We start from the raw sequence: 18,738 nt of genomic DNA, 5'->3' as shown, positions 1-18,738 counted from the left end.
CATTGTGTTTCTGAGTCTGACTTGTTATCCATGACCCCAAGCTTTCCCACCCGTCTGCTGCTCACACACACACACAAACACACACACACACACACACACACACACACACACACACAAACACACACACACACACACACACACACACACACACACACACACACACACACACACACACACACACACACACACACACACACACACACACACACACACACACACACACACACACACACAGCCAGGCATGTGATGCATACAGTACATGTGTGTGTACATCAGTCATTGTAAGCTGCTGTGGATAAGAACATCAGCTAAATGCCTGAAAACGTAAATGTGTGTGTGTGTGTGTGTGTGTGTGTGTGTGTGTGTGTGTGTGTGTGTGTGTGTGTGTGTGTGTGTGTGTTGTTATGACTGGCGTCGCCCTGACAGGCCCCATTTGTCATCCTCGGGACCTCTGGTGGATTGATAACGAACAAAAACACAAACATAAGCGTCTGAAAATGAACTCTTGTCGGCTTACTGCGACTTTTTCAGCGCGGAGGAATGTGGAGCAACAACAGGCCGTCTGATTGGCCGAAGCGCAAGTTCAGGGAGCGACGGTAGCCAACAGGGAATTCAGGGGTTTGAATACAGGCTCCTCCGGCAGGTTATTTCAGCTCTATTTTTTGTCACCTAACACACTATAAGTTAGTTTGATGTCACTGAAGGATTTGTAAAAGAAAAGTCAAATTAAAAATATAGATGAAATAAATCCTTTTAACGATTTTGTAGGAAAAAATGGCGACAAAACAGAGACGGTTGTTGACATAAAGACACCCAACGAGGTATCAGTCAGTATTTTTTCATGGTGTTTTAGCTGTGATCACAATAAGTCCCTTCTAATCACTTCACACCACATGTAAAGGAATATTTCCGCTCGACTTTATTCATATGTAATGGGAAGATTAAGAACAAAGTGCCAAAACGCTCTGCATCTGCAAAAGACACAAGCGCATTAACGGACAACACAACAGTTTGAGTGTCAACTTCCGCTGTTGTGGCTTTTGCATTTTTTTGAATTTGCAAAAACGCTTTGCATCTGCGGTGCGTTCGACGCTCTTCAGCCACCGTAGTTATGTAACACAGAATAAACTGGACAGATTTCCTAAATTAAATATTAATAAATGCCTTAACTCCTGTTTATTACCTATTGAGAAAAACCCAAACTTCACAGGCAAAACTAATTTTCTCTGTCCTCTTCGATGATTTTAGAGATTTATAATAATGTTATGAAAAATAAGGCAGTGGTATTTTGTAGGCGGATATATGATGAAAATGTCTGTGGACTAAACCTGTGAGAATAAATGTTGAAATGGCTCTGATTTACTTCAGTCTCTGATTTTTCACATCAGGTTCCTTTACATGAATGTTTTGGAGCCATTAACAAATGTAAAGCTCAAACTTAAAGGAAAACATTTAAGATTTGCTCCACCAAACCAGACATCTAGTTAAAGTGAGGTCAAGGAGAGGATGCACTCAAAACTGGTTACTAAAATAATACTATGGACAATTCAAACAAGCAGGTGCAAAGCTTTACGTACTGTAACTAATTGACTCTCCTCTCCTCCATCTGCTCCATCATCATTTAAGGGTTTAATCACCGCAAACATAAAGTTAATGTTGGTGTAATCTTTGTTTTTATCATATCAACTGTTGTGTTTCAGCTGTTTATAAATAAGTGTATTATTGTTTTATTTTTGGTCCTACTTGTTCTAAATGTATTATTTTTCTCCATCATCATCATCATCAGTCCACAGGTACAGTTCTTCTCCGTGTCGTGGCTGTTGGAGGCAGAATGCAAAGAAAAAAAGGAAAAAGCAGCGCAGGAGGAGAATTAGGTGTTTTCATCCATTGATTAATGGCTTTCTAAAGCAGAGCACATCGAAGGAGCCGCACGATCGATAAATTAACTGCCCAAATTCATCATTTTCTACAACAAAAGCTAATTATTTAGACGGCTGCAGGAACAGAAAAAACACAATATTAGCAAGAGTTCATTTAGCAAAGCGCTGTATTCCTGCATGTGAGCGCGCTGCAGAGCTGCAGCTCATACTCAGCGTGCACATTAAAGTGAGATTACACACAAACACGTTTACATTTAAACTCCACTGCACGATTGGAATGACGAGGAGCTCCGCAGAGAGAGGTCTCCTAACATTTTCGGCAAAAAACGGCGCATTTAGGTTCCTTAAATATATAAAAGGCCAATGGTGTCAACGTGTATGTTCAATAGCAGAACAACTTCAGATAAATGTGTCTAATGAACCAGACGCTCCTCATCCACTGTTCATACGTACAACTATGAAAAATAATGCACTGTAATTCAAATGTAATGCTCACATTTGTTTCTGGAGAAAGGTCTGGAGCAAAGAAGGGAATCAGTTTAGGTAGTATGAGAGCTCAAACATCCAGGTAGGGAGGAGGGTCAGGGTCGTGCATGATTACAGTACTTTTGTATATATTACTAGTGTAAATTTGATATTTTAATAATTTTAATATATATATATATATATATATATATATATATATATACATATATATATATATTGTTTTATATTTCTGTAAATTCTACAAATATATAGTATATATTGTTGTGGTTAATGAACCAGTGTTCACCTTTTGTCATCTAAACTTAACCGTCACTTTTTTTTGTCTAAACTTAACCGTCACCTTTTTTCATCTAACCTTAACTGTCACCTTTTGTGGTCTAAACTTAACCGTCACCTTTTTTCATCTAAACTTAACAGTCACCTTTTTTTCGTCTAAACTTAACCATCCCCTTTTGTCATCTAAACTTAACCGTCACCTTTTGTTGTCTAAACTTAACAGTCACATTTAGTCATCTAAACTCAACCGTCACCTTTTGTCGTCTAAACTTAATCGTCACCTTTTGTTGCCTAAACTTAAACATCCTGGTGCACTTCAGTCACTGCTTCCTGGTTTTAAACAGACATTTGGTGAAATGTCCTAATGGATTTCTGAGCGGGTCTTTTTGTTGGATGTGGTCGGGGCCGTGGATGAGGACATGTTGAATGAACCTGCTGCTGATGTCCATGTGTGGGGGCGCCCTCCACGCCTGTTACGCACCGCGCGCTGACTTTTGAGTGAGCGTTACAAAGCCACATCTACATACTGTTGAATCTCAATGTTTCTGAACTGCTGGGGCCATTTCAAATGGACAGGGGCAACGTTTTATACTGGCGACACAAAGAAAAGGTCTATATTTATTCCAGCGCTAAAATTCACATTTTCTGCCGCCATATTGGTAATCTGTGCATGCTTCCCTCTAAAATCTGCATCACTTTTAATCCCATATTGCCTGGGCCAAGAAAACATGCAGTGTAATCAGAATCAATATCCTTCAATGTTTTCTGAAGCAGTTTGTTTGTTCACGAAACACACACAAACTATAAATATATATTTTTTATGGTTGTGCTCATAAATCAGTGACGGAGCCTTAAAGGGACAATTTAAGCTTTAAAGGTTTAACTTCCACTAAATGAGGCCTTGTTGGTTTAAATCCATGAGGGTTCGTTAGCACACAGCTGATGGTAATTCAATTAAAGGCGTTTGCATGTCCCCTGTTCACACACACACACACACACACACACACACACACACACACACACACACCCGCACACACACACAGTCCTTTAACCTTGCTGTAAGAGCCTCCTGTATATATATATTTAAATATATATATAAATATAGAGCTTTAAAGCGGTGTCACTTTCATTTACATAGGAGCATGTTGTTAAGGTCCTGCTTTGACATTCAATTAAAACGTTTACATTTCTGCTTAATTAATTCGGCGGATGGCGGGAAGAAAAGACGAATGGACGGGCCGCTTTGACAGGAGACCGATAACCGTGTGTGTGTGTGTGTGTGTATGTGTGTGTGTGTGTGTGTGTGTGTGTGTGTGTGTGTGTGTGTGTGTGTGTTTGTGTGAGTGTGTGTGTGTGTTAAGGTCACGGCAGGCTGACTATTATAATTCATCTCTATAGACATATATTCAGCAGGGACTGAGATTGTCTTTTGCAGCTTTATTTGGTGCAGCTGAAGCCGAGCGGTGTGTCTGCTTCAGTGTTGTGAAGCTGGAACACACTGGTAAAAACACACTGCTGCAGCTCTTCACCCATTCACTGTCAATTGGGGGGGAATAGAAATTTTGTTTCATATTTAATATCATAAATACATCACCTCCCTTCTTTAAGATTTGAAAAATGTTATATGTACTCTTCTATCAGGACTTTCTATTTATCCTCCAAAATGTTTTCCTGAAAAGAAAGATGTAACATTTTGATACAGTTATTTAGAGTTTTGTTCTGTTTTCCTCATTTACATACAAGGCAGGAAATTTAATGATCCAGATGTTTAAAAATGTATTTAGGCTATATTTAACCGTCACCTTTTGTCATCTAAATTTAACCTCACCTTTTGTCGTCTAAACTTAATGTCACCTTTTGTCGTCTAAACTTAACTTCACCTTTTGTGGTTTAAACTTAACCGTCACCTTTTGTCGTCTAAACTTAACCGTCACCTTTTGTCATCTAAATTTAACCTCACCTTTTGTCGTCTAAACTTAATGTCACCTTTTGTCGTCTAAACTTAACTTCACCTTTTGTGGTTTAAACTTAACCGTCACCTTTTGTCGTCTAAACTTAACTTCACCTTTTGTCGTCTAAACGTAACGTCACCTTTTGTGGTTTAAACTTAACCGTCACCTTTTGTCTTCTAAACTTAACGTCACCTTTTGTTGTCTAAACTTAACTTCACCTTTTGTCGTCTAAACTTAACCGTCACATTTTGTCGACTAAAACCTAATCGTTGCCTTTTGTTGTCTAAACTTAACTTCACCTTTTGTCGTCTAAACGTAACGTCACCTTTTGTGGTTTAAACTTAACCGTCACATTTGGTCGTCTAAACTTAACGTCACCTTTTGTTGTCTAAACTTAACTGTCACTTTTTGTCGTCTAAACTTAACCGTCACCTTTTGTCGTCTAAACGTAACGTCACCTTTTGTCATCTAAACATAACGTCACATTTGGTCGTCTAAACTTAACGCCACCTTTTGTCGTCTAAACTTAACGTCACCTTTTGTCGTCTAAACATAACGTCACATTTGGTCGTCTAAACTTAACGTCACCTTTTGTCATCTAAACTTAACGCCACCTTTTGTCGTCTAAACTTAACGTCACCGTTTGTCGTCTAAACTTAACGTCACCTTTTGTCGTCTAAACCCGTTGTCGCTGATGCAGCTGCGTAGTTCATTCCTTGTTCCACATGCTTTGGGATCGTACTTCTTTAACGATGCTAACTGAGCGTGTAAATGCACAGCGTAAGTGTGAGCGGCTGCAGCTGTGTTCATGAACGTGCACGATGCGTTCCTGTTCTTGTGTGACGCTCCAGGTGTGTGCAGGCTGACAGGTGTGTGCAGGCTGACAGGTGTGACATTCTGCTGGTTGTTTCTACAAATGATCCAACACACAGATGTTCCTGTTCCCATCAGCTCCAGATGTTAAAGGTCGACACAGACACGACTGGTAACCTTTATGTGAGCGCAAAGACCCATTCTGTCTCCGGAGAGCCTCCCTTTTTTATCCATCAGACCGTTTGCAGGGCCTCCACCCACAGGTTGCGAACCACTGACTTAAAGCATCAATGGTGGGATGTTTTTAAAAGTTTGAGTTTGCATTCAAGGACATTTTGTGATTGGTCTTTTAGATTGGAGTGTGTTCGGATGAATCCTTTAGATGTTTAGTATTTACAGTACATAAACACTGACTCTTTATCAGAATCAGAATCAGAAATACTTTAATAATACCAGCGATACAAAAAAGATTACCGACAACAATATTATACAAATAACATATATTTGTAAAAACAGACATATAAAACAGTATATATATAAATATGCCTATATGATCAAAAGTACTGTAATAACGTGCAAAGTACCGTAAAAATGTGCAATTATTTCATATTTTCTACTTCATAAGCTTTCAGTATTTTTTTTACATTTAATATTATAAGTTTAATTGGAAATACTATTCTCCCATCCCATCTTATCCTCCTCTCCTCAGTGGGCGGGACTCTACTCTTGGTCCCTCCCACGGAGGGTGTGTGTGTGTGGTTGTGTGTGTGTGTGTTTGTGTGTGTGTGTGTGTGTGTGTGTGGGGGGGGGGGGGGGGGGGGTCTGGTGATGTAACCGACTATGAAGCGCTGTTTCCTCCCAGCTGTGACTCGCTGTGATTTCCTCCTCTCCCGGCCCTGCCTGCCGCCGCTGTCTCCGCTTAAAGATGGAGCTCCGGACGATCCTCCCCGCTCTGCTCTTTCTCCCTGCCTGCTGTCTGCTCCCGGTGTCCAGCGCGGCTTCGCGGACAGGACCGAAAGTCACTGAGAAGGTTGGTGATGATGAAGGTGATGATGAGGGTGAAGATGTGCCGCATTTTTGCACGATAACAAATAAAACTGCGTCTCCTCTGTGCGCCGTCGCCGTCTTCTCTCGCTGTGCGCGCCGCAGGAGCGTGCATAAAACAAAACACGAATTCAGCACGCACACGCACACGCACGCACACACACACACAGACGTGTCCGGGTCCCTGGTCCTCTATGGTCCGGGTCTCAGTGAGGTGGAGGCCTGGGTGTGAACACACAGTTGTCTCAGTTATTTACAGATCTTTCTAGAATATATGAGAGAGTCCACACGCACGGACGGGCGGACGCACGCGCACACAGCTGTACACGTGTCAGATGACTCTTAAATCATGCGCAGTGCGTTACCCTGCAGGTCCTGACACTCATAGTAAAGTGAAATATCCATGTTTTCTTCTAATCAAATCACATCATTAAATGATTGAAGCCTGGCCCGTCAACTAATGCTTTTATTGTGAAAGGGTGTCCATTAAAGAGAGGACATTAATGTGAAAAGTCAGCGATAGAGAATAATATTCAAGAGCTCAACCTCCTGAGAGTTAAAGGTTGAATATGTAGAATCATTATTAAAAGCTATATTTTAAATGAATAATACTCCGACTGTGCGTTTTGAGGGGTAAAGAATGAAAGTATTGCTTTTCCATAAAAAATATCTATTTAATCTGAATTAATATTTTAAATGTTACGTTGTGTTTGATTGTAGCAGCCAATAGCGTTGGGCGTTGCTGGTTGCCAGGGTTGTCTGTTGTTGGGTGCAGCTACTGTAGGCTGGCACTGGGTGAAATGGAGTTTGCCAATCCTGCAGCTGCTTCGGAGCCTCAGTGAAGGGGGCGTTATTTGTCCCAGCAGCTGAGTGAGCGGAGACGGGCAACAACCAGAGTCACTATAGGCCGAGCATTCACTCCATGGACTGAGAGAAAGGAGCGAAACGCCATTCAAACGCACGCCCAAATGGCTACGCTTCTCCTCGATCGCTAACATCACTTTCATCTTTACTTAGCTGGAACGGCTAACGCTAACAGCTAATGGTAACTGTCAGTCAAACTCCTCTAATCCTTGTTTTTATGGTGTGATTTTCTGGAGGGGACGGGTTCAAACAGGCTCAAACAGACTCTGGTCTTCTGTAGCTACTGGGCCGGGTCTGACCAACCTGGCAACCCGCCTGCTGGAATTAGGTTTTGTTGTTGGGACTACAATCTTGAGACTCTAGATGGAGCTGTTCTGCTTATTCTCCATATTCAACCTTTAAATATCCGTCAAACTTTAGTCCTGGACTGTAAGTCTGAGTGTTAAACATATTAGGACCCGACAGTTGTGGGATGTTAGAGGGAATTGATATAGTGAATTTACATTGGGGCGGCAGGAGCTCAGTCCATAGGTGACTTGGCTGGGAACCGTAGGGTCGCTGGTTCAAGTCCCTGTGTGGACCATGTATGGAGTGTGGACTGGTGGCTGGAGAGGTGCCAGTTCATCTCCTGGGCACTGCCGAGGTGCTGTTGAGCAAGGCACCGGACCCCCAAATGCTCGGGGCGCCGGTCACTGGCAGCCCCCTCACTCTAACATCTCTCCTTAATTGCATGTATAGGTCCTGTCTGTGGGTGTGTATTTCGGGCCTGTGTGGGTAACATGATTAATAATAAGAGTGAAAAAATTCAATTACCCCGTTGCGGGATAAATAAAGTAATTCTTCTTCTTCTTCACAGTAGCCAATGGAGCGTCATGGCAAAATTTAATTTAAATGGTTGTTATTTTATTTTAATAATCTGAATGTGTAAAGTATCTACAGTTCTCACTGTTTGGCCTAATGTGCAGTAAAATGTATCATAAGTTCTATTTTTAAGTGTCGACGAGTTTAAGCAGAAAACTGTAATGTTTGATGATGGATTGATAGCTGTGTGTGTGTGTGTGTGTGTGTGTGTGTAGGTGTTCTTTGACATCACCGTGGCGGGTCACGAGGTGGGGAGGATCGTCGTCGGCCTTTTTGGGGAGGTCGCCCCGCTCACTGTCAATAACTTTATCGCTCTGGCAACCGGAGAGGTAGGATGATAATGTACACTCACACACACACACACACACACACACACACACACACACACACACACACACACACACACACACACACACACACACACACACACACACACACACACACACACACACACACACACACACACACACACACACACACACACACACACACACACACACACACACTCTTATACGTATTTTAAAAGGGAACTTTATGGTGTTTAATGGGTTGGTTTAGATTCACCAAAGTGACACATGAAAACAAACAAACTAACCCATGGAGGCAGAAAATAGGAGCTGTATATACGGTATATTTATATATTTATTCATTTTTTCATGGGCCAGGATACAGCCTGAACAGGCGAGTTCTCAGTCTGTGACGGAGGTTGTTTTTTTTTGTGTAAATCTTTTCATACAGTCAGATCTACTGCCGGCTGTGGAGTGCACGCTGGCTGTGTTTACCTGTGTTTGTTCACGTGCGTCTCTGCAGAAAGGGTACGGCTACAAAGGGACAAAGTTCCACAGAGTCATCAAGGACTTCATGATCCAGGGAGGAGACTTCACAGCCGGAGACGGAACTGGAGGTGAGACTCTTTTAAATATCAGTCAAACACTCACTTCCTGTCAAACCGTTGAAACTCGTCAAGCTCCTCCATCGCAAACAATGCTGCCAAGCTCTGTAGTCGGTGTTAATGTGCAATGTTCCCGCATTGGAATGAAAACAACGAGACCTGTGTTATAAACTTAGTTGAGTTGTGCTCTTAAATGTATGACGGCATATTAGGCCAAGTATGAAACAAAAATAAAATTGACAGACCTTCAATTTATAGTTGAAGCAGAGAAACATTGATATTCACAAAGAGCTGCTTTATTCAGTGTTTTTACCAGTTTGTTCTGGAGAGGAGACCTCAGCAATTGCTCTAAGACTGCAAGGGAAGCTCAGCTTCCTTTAAAATGTCACCAAAAAAAAAAGTGGTGAAATATGTACTGCTGTGTGTACATTTTATTGACTGAATACGCACTAGAAAGCCTTCATCTTTTGTTCAGAACCAGCTCCTTATCAGAGGTAACTGGAGCAACTTCCTTCTCATTCATCCACAGCTCCACAGCTCTTTACACAGTCGGACGCTCAGCTTCTACTGACTACAATGGGGAAGCGTAGAGCGGGTTGTTCCACTGCAGCCAAACTAAACGCTCATTGGATAAATGCTGGGCTTTGTCCCGCCCATCGGACACTCAGCATCTCTGGGGGTCTATGGGGCAGTGGGCTGGCCCGGACGCTCGGCTTCTGCATGATGAGCGGATGAGCTGTTTGAGGCGGAATCCTTTTTTGATTGACAGCTAAATGAACGAATCAGCGATCTTGAAGAATAAAGATCCAGCGGAGCATTTTCCAATTTTTCATTCCGTTGTTCTGAACTGATCCGGAGACTTTGCCGATCCCCAGAGACTTTGTCTTTGTTAAAAACAACTAGCGTTGTGTTTGGTAACTCTGTTCTGTCACTCTGAGGTTTCTTTCCCCAACGAGCAGCAGCAGCTGCGGAGCTTCTCCCCCGTCACGATCACTCACACTCACAGGCGGTCACAATTCACAGTAGCCTGGCGCAGCAGCTCCAGCCAAGGCCGTTGAAGCAGCCTAGCTCTGCTGCCATTGAGAGGACACTGGTCAAGTCCCTGGAAAAGACGCCCAGTTGGTACGACAAGGTCACGGATCATTTTCTTGAAGAGGAACAAAGGGTAGAATTTACATATAATTAAACAAACACATTTATGATGTAGGCCGGAAAATTGAGCTTCCCCTCCTTGAAAGACCAGCAGCCACCACTGATCAGTGGTGAAAACCCCCTGAACGATAAACACTGAAGACAACAACTTCCATAATTCCACGCCGCTCTTACACAAACACACTCTTTTCTTATTGTTTTCATTAAGAGACCCCGTAGAGTCAGACTTACGCTATGCTGTTAACTTTGTGTAAAATGTTTCACCACCTGAATGCGCCCAAACTCTTTCTCCGTCCAGGTCACAGCATCTACGGGACGACTTTTGGAGATGAAAACTTCAAACTGAAGCATTTAGGAGCAGGCTGGGTGAGCTCACACGTTTCTGTGTCTGTTTATGATCTCAGTATTTAGGAATAAAGAGACAAAATGTTCTGAATCACTACTTATAATCTACTTCCATGCTTCTTTTGTCTTAATGAGCGAATCAGCCAAGGTCTACACACATACACTGGTTATTTTGAAAGCTTTTTTTCCCCCCTCCTTTGTTTAAAAAATAGAAAAACAGTGTTTAAAAACAACAGCGTTACTTTTTGCAGTTACAAGTAATCTAATTGATTACTCTTCCCATCGTTATAACGCAGTTAACGTTACTGCCAAAAATGCGGCGGATCTCTAAGAATGTAGACCGTTGGAGAGACAACCGCATAAATGATAATGATTGGCTGAGGTAGAGTAACCTTTCATGGTAAGCCACTCAGAGGGAGAGTTGAGCGGGTGTTTTTGACAAATTGAAAGAACGCATGGTTGCACACACAATGCCAAAAGTGTCTCTTCTATTCCGTTGTTGGTGTATTTCTGTGTCAGAGTTACAGCTCCAGGGTTTGAGCCGTTGCAGGCTGTTAGCATGTCTCTGGAAAATCTCTGCTAATAATTCATACATGAAAAAAATTGTCTCCATGGCCTATTTGATGACCCAATTTGCCAAAAAAGATCCTGGGATGATTTTACACCAGAATTTCACTTTAACTACACAATAAAATATGTATTTTTTATTTATTTATTTAAATGTCATATATGTCACCATCTGATGCACTGCAACAGATTGTAGCTTTAAGCTAAGTCTGTCGTACCTAGGCAAGTGAAAACAAAGACACCAAACACAGTAAAAACATACTATGGTACAAGTTACACAAACTCCAACACACAAAACAAGCAGTACAAATAACAGCTGAGGATTGGTGATTCTGTGGTTGCAGAGTAGGAAGACTAAAGAGTAGCATGATCTGTGTGATCCGGGCCTGATGTAAAATGTCCTGTTAGTGGCCACGGCCGCCTTTACATGAAACATCGCCTCATTCGTGACGCCTCACAATCCTGAAAACAGACACATGGACTAAAACCTAAATGTAACTGGTCAAAATGATGATGATATGATGTACAAATTGAAGAATTTGAAGTGTGTGTGTGTGTGTGTGTGTGTGTGTGTGTGTGTGTGTGTGTTTATGTACCAGGTGAGTATGGCGAACGCCGGTCCAGACACAAACGGGTCGCAGTTCTTCATCCTGGCTGCCAAAGCGCCGTGGCTGGACGGGAAACACGTGGTTTTTGGCAAAGTCCTGGACGGGATGGTGAGTGGCAACTTTTTATTCACCTGCTGCATGTGGCTTTAACAGAAAAAGAGTGACATTTGGTTTGATTCCCATGAACAGATATGACATTTGAAAGAGTGGAGGACAGATGAGAAAAGATATGAAACGTATAAATCATTCTTTAACCATCAAACAAAAGTTACAGATCATTAAATATTGTGAGGAAAATTCAAGGTCTGCCTGCTTCCTTGTTCAGGAAGTTGTGTCTCAGGTGAGCTGCTTCCTGTATAGATTCAGAGGCTCCGCCCACATAGGAAGCAGTCCTTGAAAGGTCAGGAACGGATGTGATGGGAGGAGAATTTTCTCATATCCTGCCCTCTTTTAAAGGGACATTTCCCTCCAAAATCAAAAATCCTTTTTTTTTCTTAAAGTGAAATTCCGGTGTTAAATCATCCCCGGGTCTTTTTAGGCAAACTGGGTCATCAAATAAGCCATCGAGACCATTTTTTTGTATAATAACTATTATTACCTGTTTTGCTGGCATGATTCATCAATGGGCTCCTTCTTTTTGTATTGACTTTTGTAATCCACTTGAATGGACTTTACTATGAGAGGAGCTGGTACAGGGGCCAGTAAGTAAGTCTTTAAAACACACTTTAATAAACTCTGGGTTCACTAACTACGTTGTTGCTGCTTTGTTTTATGTGTAGGGACTCTTCTAATGCTGCTGCAGAGGTTTGCTGTTATTTGAAGCAGTATTAGTGGTTAAAAAAGACATTTTAATGCGTTCGACTCCCCGCCCTGAGCTAATCAATGTCAGCCTGAAAAGCTGATAAAAACTCCGGAAAATCTACGTTAATCGTTCATACACAAAAGAATTATCTCGATGGCTTATTTGAGGACCCAATTTTCCTAAAAAGAACCTGGGATTTACAACGGAATTTCACTTTAAGCTGTTCATACACGGTACAATTTTAAAAATCTCACAACCTGCATGCTCACAACATACATGTCAAAAGCTTGTGTCCAGATGGTAACCCAAGATTTGAGAAAACTCTTGCAACACTTGTTTCCGAAACACCTATACTAACCTTGAATTGATTGAGTTTATTTCATACATGTCAAAAAAAATAAAAAATAATTTAATTAGTTCACAAATAAGAGAAAAAAAACATATAGCAACATATACACAATTTACTCTGCCTGAAAAGGAGTAGGAAGAAGTTAACACTTATTTAATCCTACTCCTTTTTTCAGTAATTGCTGTAATCTGTATCATGTATCTACTTTATGTACAGTTTTTAAATCTAACTATACAATGATACATCTTTTACAATTGTATAAATAACATATGATATATCAAATACAATATATATATATATATATATCTATATATATATATATATATATATATTATAAAGTAATATAATAAAACATCCACAGAAAAAAATCTACATACACACATATATAACTGTAACTATACATATATAGCCCATATTTATACACCTTTTTTTCCCCAAAGCAATTTCAATCAAAAGCAACTGGATTTGGTTATTTGTCTAAGAAGACGTTTCACCTCCCCCCTCCCCCACCCTCGTCCCTATACCTTTTGAAAATCCTTGCCCTGTACCTTTTTTTAAACTGGACCATGTTTAGATAGCATACCATATAGATACCATATAAGTCCATGTGCATTGAATGTCTCTAACCTGCTTATGCTGTCTGTCTCCTTTGGCAGTCGGTGGTTCACACCATTGAGCTCCAGGACACCAACGACAGGAACCTGCCGTACACCGAGTGTGTAATCGTCAACAGTGGCAGGATCCCTGTCAAAGAGCCCTTCGTGGTGGAGGTGGAGGGCTGGTAGACGCTACTGTCAGAGCGTTTACTGAAGAACAGATGTTTGATTACAGACTGATCAGTCAAAAGTCCGGTTTACAAAATTCACATATCACTTTTGCATGTTAACTTGCTAACGCTAACATGCTAGCAACTAGGGCTGTTTAATGTTTTCGTATTACGATTACGTTTTTCAATACTTTAAGGAATATAACCATAGACTGTTTTAACGATGGACAGCTTGACAGCTCCCCAAAAGTGAAGAAGCTATTTGACTGACAGCCCTGAAAGACTCGCAATTAGTCGGGCCAAGTCCCTTCGATAATGTGTCTCTTCAGGGTGCAAAATTACAACATGGCGGCGCCTGTATCTGGGATACTTTGACTTCAGTTTTGTGCAGCAGGAGGAAGTGGAGTTGCATCCTCCATCGTTAACAGTCTGTGGTCTCACAACACAAACACAAACACCCGTGCTAAAATGATCAGAAATTGTGATTCAAATCTTTAAACATTTCATCAAAGAGTAAACAAGAAGCTAACCAATATCAACACTACCGAAAACATATCAGGGGTCAATCCTCAGTCCCATTAGCAAGCTAACATGAACATGGATCACTGAATGCTGAACGTTAACTTGTTTGAATGCTAGCTGTGACATGTAAAATGTTACTTGCTAAACGTTAGCTTCTTAAAATCTAGTTGTAACATGCTTTCACTAGGCTTGCTAATGCTAGCATGCTAACAAACAACTTACCTTTCCTTCTGAAACGGCAAAAAACTGGTGAAGTGAACCGGACTTCAGATCGATCTCTACTGTACGCAGAAAAAATAGTCTTTTTTGGATCAGAGGAACTTTTTTATCATTCTCTCCGGAAATCCCAAGAACAATTTGGTCCAAAAACAGTGAATATAAATATGAGATATTTGCGAGTGTTTCATATTCATCAGTTTATCACTGTGACGCATGCTAACCATTTTATGCATCAGCATCTTCAGAGGGTCATCTGTGTTCCCAGGGTCCTCACAGCAGCCGGCCCTGAAGTTAGCACCATCCTGGTTCCCTGCAACAAAAAGCCAACCGAAGGTTTCCATTGAATTTTGAATTTTTCCCGAAAATTATGATATTTACACATCTTGTTCAGCAAGTTTATCTTCACAAATTGACCCCACTTTTATGACTCTTGGGCTGAAAAAGTTTGGGAAAGCCTGCTGCAAAAGAACAAAGGGAGACTGTCCCAAGCCCCCACCACAGTGACTTCCTGGTTGATCCAATAAGGAAGTGCCAAAACTGCAGTTCTCTGAGTGTCCACTAGGGGCAGGTTTCATAACAGAGCAGTTTCTCATTGACCCCATGTTAAACAGGCCGTTTTCACAGCATTATTAAATCTGTTTAAGACCTGGTACAAAAAAAACATTCTAGTCTGTATGTTTAGGTCATATCTCCATGACAACACTGAGGGGGTGAATTATTTCGTACCAGGCTACCGTAATTTCCGGACTATAAAGCGCACCTGACTATAAGCCGAAACAGCTAAATTTAGGGGAAAATACAGATTGCTCCATATATTAGCCGCACCCGACTATAAACTGCAGGCGTTTTGATGTGTAATTACCGTAGTATATAGGGGTTCCTGCTACCACGGAGGGGATTGTCGGGACAGAGATGACTGTTTGGGAACGCAAAGCGTCCCATTTATTAACAATAAATCTTTCAATCATTCAATCAAACTTTCACATCTTTGACATGGCGAACAGCATTCGTGCAGAGTACAAATAATACAACGGTGCAAAGTAATACAAAGTGCTCGCCTGTAACACGGCAGTAAAAGTGCAGTCCCGCGGCTGTTTACGTTATCAAAATAACCAGCCTACTACCGGTATATGAAAAGTCAGTTCTTCATGCTGCCTTCTCCAACGTCTCACCATTGAATCATTGATGTCAAGGGTACATGCAGCAGCTCTATTTCCTTCTTCGACAGCCAGATCGATTGCCTTTAACTTAAAAGCAGCATCATATGCACTTCTCCGTTTGTTTTCCATGTTGAGGGTGTTTGCATGAACACTTCCTTCGCGCAAACTGTCGCTGACGCTCTCCTACTCTTTGTTTTGCTCTCGTTACCTGGCGCCAGATGTCTGCCTCGGTCTCGCGCATCCTCGGTAGTGCGCGCCCTTGGTTACCGTAAGCCGTAGAAAAGCCGCACCGTTGAATAAGCCGCAGGGACCAGAACGAGGGAAAAAAGTAGCGGCTTATAGTCCGGAAATTACGGTCGTTTTTATTTTTATTGGAGGTTATAGTTTATCAATAATTAGGGGCGTGGCCTCTTGAGTGACAGTTAGCCCCTGGCCCTCACTTCTCCTCAGAGGTAAACGTCAGCCAGATGGACGTATCTCCCTCCCCCCAACGTCACATACATGCCCTTTTTTGGTCAGAGGAAATGAGGCGGAGTCAAAGTCTGACAAGATGGAGACTCCCTCAGGCGAGGACGATTGCATCAGGTTGAGAGGACCGACCTTGACGGAGAGGCTATGTCCATTTTTTATACAGTCTATGGTCTGTCCGCAAATTTGAGGCCGTTGGACTGAAGGAGTCTACCATCAGGCTGTAGGTGGGTGAATTCAACATATTGACCCGGAGAAATACATATTGAACCTTTGATATGGGAAAGAAGCATTGCTGAGATTATCAAACCCTTTAAAGTAATTTTTTACATGTCATATTAAGAGGATATTTAGCTGCAAAACAAATGACCCTGGGCACATAAATAACGCTCGTCATGTGTAGCGGATGGTGCCAGTTCGTAGCATGGTCTCTAAAACTGTGTCAAACTTAACAATGAACTGTGAATCGGACATGACCAGCATCATGGAAACTTGCACTTGCATAACTATGTAGCATCTCTTATTGCCAAAAATGTTCTTTATTTGCCAAATTTACTTGCACTTTCTATGCATCAAATCATATGCAAATAAAACAAACTGTAGCAAGTGTCAAATGCCATTCTTGGACATTATTTTTTTTATCTTTCCATCATTGAAAATTAATATTTCCTTTCTTATGTTTTATTTAAATTGAGATTTTTTCTTCCTGATGCATTATGCACAATATCATGTTTGCAAAAACAGTAAGGAACAAGTGTGGGAATTAATACTGTACTGATACTGTAGCTATCTTCTGTAATGAGTTTAAACATTGTGTTAGAGGTGCGTCAGTGAACTCATTGTTTTGTCTATTTTTAATGTTATTGTTGTGATTTAACCCCATTATAATTGATGAAGTTATGACTGATTTTTCTTATGTCACTAAAGTTAATGCAGCATTTTAAACCTCTGTAATGAACATATCAGGAGTTCTGTTTTCATTATGTAGAGTAACAGCAGAAGCAGAGTGCCAACAGGTGTGTTTTTCTACAATAAACAATATTCTGTTTGTAAAACTATCTCAAACAAGGTTCAGTTATTTTGTCATGCAGGACTGTGATGGAGCAAGGAATAACACACCACGTTCTTAGGTCATTTTCACTACAAATAAGGCATTGCGGTGTAAACGTTTGTCCTGAAACACAGGGGAGACGTAACCCTACCTCACGCTGCGGTGGCCAATCACGTAACCTACTTGCGATCAGACAAAACAGAGTGGGACATTTAAGTGACGCTCCCATGCCACCTCACTATCCAGTCTTTAAAGGGACACTGTGTGGCATTTTAAATAATTTAATACCTCAAATCAATGTCTTCATTCATAAAGAAGTCCTCATTGATGAACAATTACCTCTGCCAACAATCTGACTGATCCTCCTGAGTGAATCATTTCTTATCTGTATTTACATAGGACAGGTAAGCTCTATGGAGGCCTCCGTGTCCTTCAGTCTATAAAAAACTGAACAGCAGAGAGGGAAATAAAGCACTATGTGGTACCAGTAAGGCTAAACGCATTTTCACTCAGAGAGATTTGGAAAAAACCTGCACTGCACTGTTGTTCATAATGCAAGATCATACTTATGCCAGGCCACAGGAGAAAGAACCCTCGTCTCCAAAAAAGTGAAAAAGGGAATCAAAAAGGCAATTTGACCGGCGAAGTCAGAAAACAAGGGTAAACAGCTACTTGGCACAAAGCGCCTGCCGTAGTTGCAACGCACGTTTGAAAAAGTGAGGCACTAGAGAGACGTATTCGTTTGAATGCAATATACAATTTTACAACAAGATGGGAGAAAAACCTCCACAGCATACGTGAAGGGCTGCCGGGACGAGGGCTAAAACCAGAAGAATTGCAGTTTGAATAATCTGGTTGACATAAATACACTTTCTTTGAGCACTTAAAGATCCGGTCAGTATAAAAGAGTCCATCATCCAAGAAAGACGATGAAAACAAATAGTTTGTCATCGTTTGGATATTTAAGGTGGCTCGATTGATTCACAAAGTCAACTTAAGCACTATGTAACATGAAAGAAAACCCTCCACCTTAACATTTCCGGTAGCAAAAAGTGGAGAAAGACTCAATCATTGCGGCACGGTGATTTTTCTCTCAATTAGAAATGCAGCTGCCAGATAACTACTGTATTATCCGATAGCTGGAGGGTAGACAGGTTACATTTAAAGCCCCTGAACCCCCACACAGGTGTTTTCAGTTACCCTGGTTGATTGGACCTCTTCTCAGAACTATGTGGGTGTGTCTACTGTGATTGACTGACATCTTCCTGAGTCTCCTGTTAGCTTTGTTTCACCTGTTAAGGCGGGACAAAGTGCATCTTTATCATTCTTAAAGGTAGACGTAAATTTATGACCTCATAAATCCCCATCAAATTCTCATCCAAGCCCCGCCCATCTTCAACCCAAGCAGAGGTCAAATGAGCCGGAGAACTGAAAACACCTTTGTGCCGGGCTGCCCAATCCTGCTGCTGTAGGGCCACTGTCCTGCATGTTTTTGGTTTCTCCTGCTCTAACACACCTGGTTCCAACGATTTTCAAACCTGTGACACACTTCAGCTGCTTGATAACAAGCACATCATTAGATTCAGGTGTGTTGGGGCAGAGAGAAACCTAAAACATGCAGGACAGTGGCCCTCCAAGAGCAGGGTTGGGCAGCCCTGCCT

The 18,738-nt window shown here is 41.5% G+C and overlaps 1 protein-coding gene across 3 annotated transcripts; it reads left to right on the top strand.

Moving 5' to 3' along the window:
* Positions 1-6,306: 6,306 nt before the first annotated feature.
* ppic (peptidylprolyl isomerase C) lies at positions 6,307-16,900 on the top strand. Of its 3 annotated transcripts, none has more exons than XM_083912704.1 (6): positions 6,307-6,437; positions 8,392-8,505; positions 8,987-9,080; positions 10,519-10,586; positions 11,732-11,848; positions 13,548-16,900. In XM_083912704.1, exons 1-6 carry the CDS (start codon positions 6,333-6,335, stop codon positions 13,674-13,676), a joined length of 627 nt encoding a protein of 208 aa, XP_083768830.1. In that variant the 5' UTR covers positions 6,307-6,332; the 3' UTR covers positions 13,677-16,900. The 3 variants fall into 3 exon arrangements, with proteins under 3 accessions (XP_083768830.1, XP_083768829.1, XP_083768831.1); XM_083912703.1 differs by having other exon boundaries at positions 8,915-9,080; XM_083912705.1 differs by lacking the exon at positions 11,732-11,848 and having other exon boundaries at positions 8,915-9,080.
* Positions 16,901-18,738: the final 1,838 nt, after the last annotated feature.

This window comes from Echiichthys vipera (genome assembly GCF_963691815.1).
Source record: "Echiichthys vipera genome assembly, chromosome: 4".
Classification (NCBI taxonomy): Eukaryota; Metazoa; Chordata; class Actinopteri; order Perciformes; family Trachinidae; genus Echiichthys; species Echiichthys vipera.
This window is presented reverse-complemented; position numbering and strand designations above follow the sequence as displayed.